Source organism: Lolium rigidum, chromosome 5 (genome assembly GCF_022539505.1).
Source record: "Lolium rigidum isolate FL_2022 chromosome 5, APGP_CSIRO_Lrig_0.1, whole genome shotgun sequence".
NCBI classification, from domain to species: domain Eukaryota; kingdom Viridiplantae; phylum Streptophyta; class Magnoliopsida; order Poales; family Poaceae; genus Lolium; species Lolium rigidum.
The window spans coordinates 123,562,824-123,572,440 of record NC_061512.1 but is presented as its reverse complement, the minus strand read 5'-3'; the positions used below and the strand labels follow the sequence as shown (position 1 = coordinate 123,572,440).

Sequence of the window (9,617 nt, the reverse complement as noted above, 5' to 3'; positions counted from 1 at the left end):
GGCGTCAATCAATAGTTTCATAACATCAATATGTTATTAGACACATGAGGTCTCGATTTGTTTCAGGAAAATTCTGCACTTCTGTACATAGTAAGACATGCATGAAAAAGGATTTACCTGCAACAGTTTCAGATGTTGGATCAGGACTTCTACTTTTCCTAAATAGAGAGGACATGTTGACGGGAGGTGGCAATTTGGCTCATAGGAGCAAATGCTCTCATTATATAAAATAATTAAAAAACAATTTTAAAAATGTTAAAAAATTCTGATATAAATTTGTTGGTGTGCATCTTGACATTCTATGTTAATGCACAAATTTTCGAGGAGAAACAATATTTTATATGGTGTGTACAAAAAAGACAAAAAAATATCCTGTACGTAGTCGTATTATAGCATCAAAACTTGTCTTTTTTACAGGAGCCACAATTATTTTTAGTTTTTTCTGAAAACTTGTGTACCAACATAAAATGTCTAGATGTACATGTAAAAATTTAGTTTAGAATTTTTTGACACTTTGAAATGTGAATTCACATAATGGGAGCCTATGCTCCTATGAGCCAAAGTGCATTTCCCCATGTTGACGAGACTTGTATAGCAATTACTTCCACATGCAGTAACTGATGGCTTCCAAGAAACCTAAGATGAGATGTTGACCTCGAGGATTGTCACGCATACGGCATACTCTTCATCACTCGCTCCAGGAACGCTACCGATTCCTAATCTATCTTCCTGAAAATCTCCGCCCTCGGCTTACTTGATACACAATTTCTTATGGTGCCGTGTCCCTGGCCATCACATGCATGCTATTGCTAGCCATTTGGTGGCGAGAAGAAAGAGGCCTCCTGCAGCGTTGCTAACCAATGAATCGTTGGGTAGAACTCGGATCCTTCAAAACTGCAATTCTTCGCCGGGTTGCTGACCAAGGTCCAGGTCCAGTCGAGGGCGGCGCTGTTGCGGAAGAACATCCTGTCTGCCACGGATGCGGGTTGCCCCATCTGCCAGGCTCCCCTAGAGACGGCCAACCAGATTTTCTTCGGCTGTTCTTTTGCGCGTCGCTTCTTGGATGCAGTTGGTTTCATTTTCCCGACGCCGATGTTCGTCTCCTGCATGAGTACGGCGCTCCCGCTGAGGTTCACGCTGGCTCGGCTGTTACCTTCACCCTCCTCTGCCTCTGGAATCTGTGGAAGCATCAAAATGTGGTGGCCTTTACGGAGCAGCAGGCCTGCCTGCCTCTCCTGCTACGGATATGCCGCGAGGTGGCCAGGGCCTTGCGGAGGTGGCCTGGCGCCTCTGGTGCCCTTGCGCCGTTTTGGGTCCATCAATTTATACAAAATTCATTTGGGGATTTCACGCAGTCACGAACGCCAGACGAAACAAAACGCTCGCGTACCAAAACGGACTAAACAACGGAAATACTTCCTACTACGGCCAACTTACGAACCAAAAAATGCGTAGATCAAATTTGGATCGCATGGCGCCTGCCGGCCGCATATCCGCGGCGCGGCAGATTTAGTGCTCTACAACAGGCGGCATGCTCCTCGGCCCGATCTCACCCAAGAGAAAGTGGAGAGCAGCTCTAGAAGCAACACGGCATGCATCTCGGCCCGGTCTCACCCAAGGCAGTCGAGCACCCTCACGGGACAATCATGGCGGCCATCGAAGAGTACCGAGCCATGGTATTTAAGAAGAAGCATGATTCCTCTGTCGAAGTGCGCCAGACGAAACCTTGGTGCGTCTGTCGGCCAGACGCGCATGAGAAGTGGCGCTCCAGACACTACATGTACGGAACGACGTCGACATCGCCCCGCTGCTCGCTGGCGCATAGTGCCACAACCGTAACAAGCTAGTTGTGCATTTCTTCCGCCGCAAACAGCTACTTTCATAGGACCAACCGGGCAACGATTACGCCACCTGTGACTTTGGCGATGCCGCCACCGCTCTCCTGGATCTAAGAGCATCTCCACTCGGGGAGGGGGGGCTGAAGCCCTCCTAAAGGTCTATGGGGGTGCGGGTGCAAAAAAATCGCCCCTAGCCGCCCCTGATGACCCACAAGTATAGGGGATTGCAATAGTCTTCGGGGGAAGTAAAATCCAAATTTATTGATTCGACACAAGGGGAGGTAAAGAATACTTATAAGCCTTAACAACGGAGTTGTCAATTCAGATGCACCTGAAAAAGCACTAGTAACATGGGTTATGTGAAAACAACAGTAATATGAGAGCAGTGACAATAGTAAACAGCAGCAGTGACACACAGGAGATGGCACCGGAAAGTATGCCAGTGCGGAGTTGACAGTAGAGCAATGATGATCACAGAAGGACCGGGGTTCCCAGCTATCTACACTAGTGGTAACTCTCCAAATAATATGTGTTGGGTGAACAATTTACAGTTGGGCAATTGATAATTGTGAGGGCATAACAATGAATGCTATGATAAGATAAAGGTTACAGTAGTATTTAATTGAGCATTACAACATAATACATAGACCGTAATCCAACTGCGTCTATGACTAATAATCCACCTTCAGGTTATCATCCGAACCCCTTCCGGTATTAATTTGCAAGCAACATATTATCGCATTAAGCAATGCGTGTAAAGTAAACAATAAAATTATCCTTAGACAAAACATTGTTGTTTTCTCCCTAGTAGCAACAACACATCTATAATCTTAGAAGTTATTGTCACTCTTCCAGAAACTAGAGGCATGAACCCACTATCGAGAATAAATACTCCCTCTTGGAGATACAATCAACTACTTGATCAAGGTAACTACAAGTACCGGAGAGCATGCAAGATCTTAAATAACAGTAGTATGATAATATGATGAACAATCTGATCACAATTCCACAATTTATCGGATCCCAACAAACACAACACCGATTACATCGTATGGATCTCAATCATGTAAGGCAGCTCATGAGACCATTGTATTGAAGTACATGGGAGAGAGAGTACCAACTAGCTACAGCCGAGAATCCTCAGTCGAAGTGGAGGCGATGGAGTCGATGGAGTCGAAGTGGAGGCGATGGAGGCGATGGAGATGGCTCCGGGGGTCAATCCCTGTCCCGGCAGGGTGCCGGAACAGAAACTTCTGACCCTCGAAACTCATCTGGACGATGGCGGCGGCGATGGAACTTTTCGTGGACGGAGGTTGTATGATTTAGGGTTTTTTCGTCGAAGGTTTTATATAGGCGGAAGGACGAGGTCGGTGGGCGCCAGGTGGCCCCAGTCCATCCCTAGGTGCGGGCCAGGGCTAGGCCACGCCTAGGCATGGTCTGGCCGGCACCTACCCCCCTCCGTCTCCCCTCTGGACTTCGTCTTCTTTTCGGTAAAATAGCAACTTTGGCTTTTGTTTCATCCAATTCCGAGAATATTTCCTGTACAACTTTTCTGAAATACAAAACAGCAGAAAACAGGAACATGCACGATGGCATCTTGTCAATAGGTTAGTTCCGGAAAATGCATAAAACTGCCACGAAGTGTAAACAGAACATATCGGAATTAGTGTAAAACAAGCATGGAGCATCAAAACTCATAGATGCGTTGCAACATATCACCCCCCCCCCCAATTTCATTTTGGCGCCAACGTGGCCTAACAACTAATCCGGTGCCCCCAAGCTGAACCCAACCTACGGGGAGGCCAACAGGGCCGCCGGATGGAAGAGAGTTGGCGGGAAGGAGGGCGGGAAAAGAGAGCGCGCGAACCGGCTGGTCATCATGGTCCAGTAGAATCAGCGGTTGTGGACTAGTCGTGTTCCTCCTCGCCTTCCGCACCACGTAAATGTGCTTCGCGTCTGCCCTTCAGCGCCCCAGGTAGCCTTAGCAGCCACAGCAGGCATTCAGATGTCATGTCGACGGGGCACGCGTCGGCGTTAATGGCCGGTAGCGCCTCCCCTTCCCATGCTATAAAAACCTCCCCCGTCACTGTTGTTTCTTGGCCGTCCAAGCACTCCACCTCTACCAAGCAGAACGCCGAGAGAAACCTGCCGAGCAACCACCCCCACCCCCACCCTTAGCGCATGGAGCGCTACGTAGGCGACGATGCCACTGCGTTCTGTGGCTGGCGCAGTAACTCATTCTGACGGACATGTGTTGTCCGTCAGGATGGGTCCTCAACATCGGTGGGCTGCCGGTGTCACCCGTTCCTATCGGATCGGCGCAACGGACATCCCCACCTACAACCATTTCTGGTCGACCCTCATAATGTTAGAGCGTAACAACCCACGATGGGACACCAACAACAAAAACGCGTCGTCGGCGTTCTTCACCCGGAAGAGTGAGGATAGGATCGTCGCGTACGACGGAAATAGGCCGCGACCGGACAACTTCACCTCTGATTGGCGGCGGTGGTAGTGGAGTGCCCCTGGGAGGACCTCAACCACATCGCCCACGGGAACAACCCGCCGCTCACGATGCTACCGCCATAGACACGCCCAGGAGCGTGCACGCCAAATGGGCTTGTTCATCGACCAGGAGGATGACGGCGACGCCGGCCCGTCGAGCAGGCAGCGTGGACACGGCGACGCTGGCTAGGGCTGCTGAGGCAGCTACTATGCAACGCCGAAGTAGGAGCCCGGCGAGGAGGAGGAGGAGGAGGACTCTGTGGCGGCGATGTACCTGCGCCTAGGCCTTGGCCGTGACCGCCATTAGATTTAGGCTTTTTTTTAGTTAGCCAAACTATGTATGCAATCGCCAAACTATCTACAAAATCGTTTCGTTTTATCATATTCAAATTTTGATTTTTTTTTATGGAGGACACGGCTGAAAGTTAACCAGCCTCCATTATCACGGCAGCCCCATACGATTCAAAATACGGCTAGGGTGAACGCCGTGCCGTACGGGAGGCAACAAGTGGAGATGCTCTAAATCTTGTTGTGCCGCGGCAAGGGATTCAGAGCATGTTAATTTTATGGATGTCATCTCCACGCCGAATTCTGCTTCATAAAGTTGCACGTACCCGCCAATTGAACCGGCGTTAACTATGGACAAAGACACTGCAACAAGCCCGCCGGCGGCAAGCAAAGCGCGCGGCGCCATGTTGTGTGTGCAAGCCGGGCTTGTCCGACGCGTCTGGAGGGCAGTGCAACGATCCAGACTCGATGCTCTCTCACTGCTCATACGCCGCCAATATCTACTTCCCATCTACGTAAGAAGGACGCCACCTGCGAGTTCGCCGGCACCGCATCCTCCACGGATCCAACTACGTATTCTTATCTTCGCCCTCTCGATCCAACAACTCTAGGTCCTCGATCTCATGTAAGGTGTGCATGTAACTGTTGTGACATTTGTTGGACAACACAAAATGTAGAACACTCAGGTGAAGCTCGAGGAACTCGCGGGTAATCATGTTCGTTATGAATAGAATAAAGCATGATCATCATGTCAATGGTGGCACATATGAAAAGTGTAATCATAAATTCGATAAAAGTTTGACTTTTTATTTATCCCAATGCAATGTATGGGCATTTTTTACTAGTCCTACCTAAAGAATGATTACCTTGCTAAATTGCCAAAGATATTTTATGGTTCTTTGTACTGCAGAGTTTATGGGTGTAGTATTGAATTAATCCAACGGTTAATATGGTTCATCTGTGAATTTGGCTCCGCCTGGGATGGCGGCCCTCCCAGGCGGAGCCAAGCTCACTAGCACGGCTCCGTCCCAGGTGGAGCAAAACTCAGTAGCACGGCTCCATTTCAGGTGGAGCCAAGGTCCTTAGTCGTTTTCTAACAACAATTGAGAGTGATTCATGCACCTAGTAAGGACCAAGTTTATTGAGCCCAACAATGAGATTTGCATCATCTTGGACCACCACCAAGGGATACTTAAGACTGTTATTTTCTATTTTGTGCTTATTTCCATTTGAATGCTTATGTGTGCAAAATTGTCACCGGCGGGCGCTAAAACCCCTGCTGCGACAGAAAGTCTCCCTACAACCTAACCTTGTCAGAAAAGACTTTGAGTCACTGATGCGCGCGAAACTCGTCAAAAGTAAGGCGCTCTGCTGGTAGTACTTATTAGAGGCATGTGAGAAATTTTCTGGTACCTTCAGATACTCTCCAAGTTATTATACTGCCGGTTGGTTAATAAGCGTCTCCCTCGGTTCGTTCTGATTTTCTAGAGAGTCTGGACGTCTTTCGGTTCGAGGTTGTAATGTACAACCTGATGCTTGTTGGTACTAGATCGCACCCAGAAACCCAAACTATTGAAGAAGCACAATACAAAGAGAAGTAGACTAATATAGCAAGGATAGATGATAAAATCTATGAAAAGTTATACTTCATGATAAAAAAACATATCAAGCTACCGAGGAAGCACATTGCAAAGATAAATAGAATAGTATAGCAAGGATAGTTGACAAAATCTATGACAAGTTATACTTCATGATAAAAAGCATCTCAAGCTGCCGAGGAAGCACATTGCAAAGATAAATAGAATATATAGCAAGAATGGATGACAAAATCTATGACAAATTATATTTCATGATAAAAAACATCTGAAGTTGTCGAGGAAGCACATTGTAATGATAAATAGAATATATATCAAGGGTAGATGACAAAATCTATGACAAGTTATATTTTATTATAAAAAGTAGTTTATATGTTAACAAACTGATAAAAACCTATAAAATACATATACTATGTCTTCCATCACCCTACTTTATCACCATAATAGTGATAGAGAGGACATGTATGAAGATGAGGCCAGATGTACGAACCACACCGAGATCGCACTCTATGTTGACGTGTCACCCAGGTTCAAAAGAGTAATGTTAAGGAACAATTAATAACAAATTGAGAATAATAGAGACTTGCTATGGTACATCATCTAATTTTGCACACATAACCACCTAAATGAAAATAAACATAAAATATAAAATAATTGCGTTGAGTATCTTTTGGTGGCGGTCAGAGATGATGCAAACCTCTCCGTTAGGCTCAACAACCTTGGTCCTCGTTAGTTGCATGAACCATGTACTCCCAATTATTGTTGGAAAACGGCTAAGGATTTTGGCTACACCTTGGATGGAGCGGTGCTACTAAGTTTGGCTCCGCCTGAAACGGAGCCGTGCTACTGAGCTTGCCTCCGCGTTGTGCTTTTGACCTTGCTCCACCCGGAACGGAGACATGCTACTAAGTTTGGCTCCACCTAAAACGGAGCCGTGCTATTGACTTTGGCTCCATCTAGTGCGAAGCCAAGCAAAAGGTTATTTTGTGAAATCTTTTCAGAACCAGGTTATTTTGTGAGATCTTTTCAGATTTAAGTTAATTTTATCAAAATCGACGCGGAGCACAGAGATTTGGTTGTGTGTTCTTTGGCCCGTACATGATACTGTAACGACCTACTTCTTCGCCAGCACTTCTTAATGGATTTTGAACGACTCTGGTGCCGGAGTTTTAAATACGAACTACCTAATATGTCTCGCATGCCAAAATGTACTACACAAAGTTTGATCGAGTATGCCCGTCCTGGGCCGTTGGATCACAATATATTGACTTCAAAATAATCAGATGTACCATTAAATGACCCAAATTATTCTAAGTGGTCTTGAAGTGCCATTGTAGAACTATTATTCTCCATTAAGCTAATATAATCCAGGATTCTATTATTTGGCTGTGTGTGTCGTTCTCAATGTTCTTTTCCTACCGTGCACTCTTTCACGATGCGATATGAACACTTACTAGAAAATTTTAATTGACGACAAGCGCGCACATTGCCGAGCAAATGACAAAGCCAGTGTCAACCATTTGAGCTGTGTGTGAGATTATGCTCTCCATGTTCTAGTTTGATTCCTCTTTTTATATTTATTTTTACACTATATTCCAACTTGAACTGAAAACACAGAATATGTCACCTACCATCAAAGAAAAAAATATTATATGGATAGATCATGCACGGATGTTCTGAAGGTCCGCCTCGTCCTATAAGTAGACTTCCAACACACCAAGTTTTCTTCATCCATCTACAATCTAATCCCTGCTCCACTCTGTAGCGGGCTATCACTACCATGGCTAGCAAGCTTGCCGCTTTGGCTCTGCTAGTAGCATTGCTTGGTTGCGTGGCCCACACGTGCCAAGCGGGCTACGGGTTTCCTTACCCGTCATCGGCACCCAAAAAGAGTTCTTCACCTGCTGCCCCGACGCTCAACTATGCTCACTACTACAGGACTTGCAAAGGAGCGGAGAAGATCGTCAGGGACGTTGTGCAGGAGGAGATCAAACGCAACCGCGACATCGGTGCGGGCCTCATCCGTCTCTTCTTTCACGACTGCTTCGTCCAGGTATATACTCTAATTATATATAGCATGACGGTCTAACACTTGTAACCTGGGTAACATTATTACTGTATATGTGTCCTCAAATGAAACTGGGGTAGAAGTTAATAATTTGGCATGACGATATATATCTACTTTTCAGGGCTGTGATGCATCGGTCCTCCTTGACAAGACTCCGGCCAATGAATCGACAGAGAAGTTCGGCCTCCCTAACATAGGCAGTCTCCGCGGCTTTGAAGTGATTGATAAGATCAAGACAAAGCTCGAGGCAAAGTGCAAGGGTGTCGTCTCGTGCGCAGACATTGTCGCATTTGTTGGACGTGACGCCACCTACTTCCTCAGTAACAAGAAGGTATACTTTGAAATGCCGGCTGGCCGCTACGATGGACGTGTCTCTTCTGCGAGCGAGACCCTCTTCAACCTTCCCCCTCCTTTCGCCAACATCACGGTGCTCGAGGCTATGTTTGCAGCCAAGGGGCTCAACCTCGATGAGATGGTCACCCTATCCGGCGCGCACACCGTCGGTATCTCCCATCGCTCGTCCTTCGGTGACCGTCTCCCGCGCAATGCCTCGGACCCAATGGCCATGAACCCTAGGTTTGCCAGCTCGGTGACAAGGAAGTGCAAGAGCGCTAGCTCTACGGTGGATCAAGACTTCAAGACCCCTAATAAGTTGGACAACCAATACTACAAGAATGTGCTTAACCATGAAGTGTTGTTCACGTCGGACGCTGCACTTGAGTCATCCAAGACAAAGAGATTGGTGAAGCAGAATTTGATCCCGAATGTGTGGGAAATAAAGTTCAAGCAAGCCATGAGGAAGATGGGCAGCATCGCGGTGAAGACCAAAGCTAATGGGGAGATCAGAAAGAACTGCCGGCTCATCAACTAGCAATTGTTCGTTCAATGAGGAAATCGAGACTTCGTGCTTCAATCACCGTGGCTCCTGATCACACCGGAAAACGATCAGAATTACCACATGTTTTTGTTTGTCCTATTTTGAAATTTCTGTAAATTTATCATTAAAGCTTTCATTCATTCTTGTGCATCAGATGATTTTACTGAAATTTTGTTGGTGTACTGCTATTATTTATGAGATCTTCAGGGTTTTTTTTTTGAAGCCTGTACAGTGAGTTTCATCACTATGTATATTTTTATTGTATTTTTTGGTATAAGTTACAAAGCTAAAAACTAAAAGAAAACAGAGTGCTTGAGAACAGCACTTAAGAAAACTAAACTAGGCTAAGCTAAGCTCTACTAGAGATTACAGAAAATTTGTTACCCAGGCCCGGAGGCCAATGTATGATTTCTTCTTAGCTTTATGCACCAGTAAGGCCAACTCTT

The 9,617-nt window shown here is 46.3% G+C and overlaps 1 protein-coding gene across 1 annotated transcript; it reads left to right on the top strand.

Annotated features, from left to right (window-relative positions):
- The first annotated feature begins 8,006 nt into the window (after window positions 1-8,006).
- On the top strand, window positions 8,007-9,165 carry LOC124656345 (peroxidase 2-like). Its single transcript, XM_047195107.1, has 2 exons — window positions 8,007-8,279; window positions 8,416-9,165. The coding sequence occupies exons 1-2, from the start codon at window positions 8,007-8,009 to the stop codon at window positions 9,163-9,165; spliced, it is 1,023 nt and encodes a 340-aa protein (XP_047051063.1).
- Window positions 9,166-9,617: the final 452 nt, after the last annotated feature.

Coding starts and splice junctions, on each gene's coding strand:
- LOC124656345 (XM_047195107.1), top strand. CDS start 8,007: ATGGCTAGCAAGCTTGCCGCTTTGGCTCTGCTAGTAGCATTGCTTGGT. Junction 8,280..8,415: donor TTCACGACTGCTTCGTCCAG/GTATATACTCTA, acceptor TCTACTTTTCAG/GGCTGTGATGCATCGGTCCT.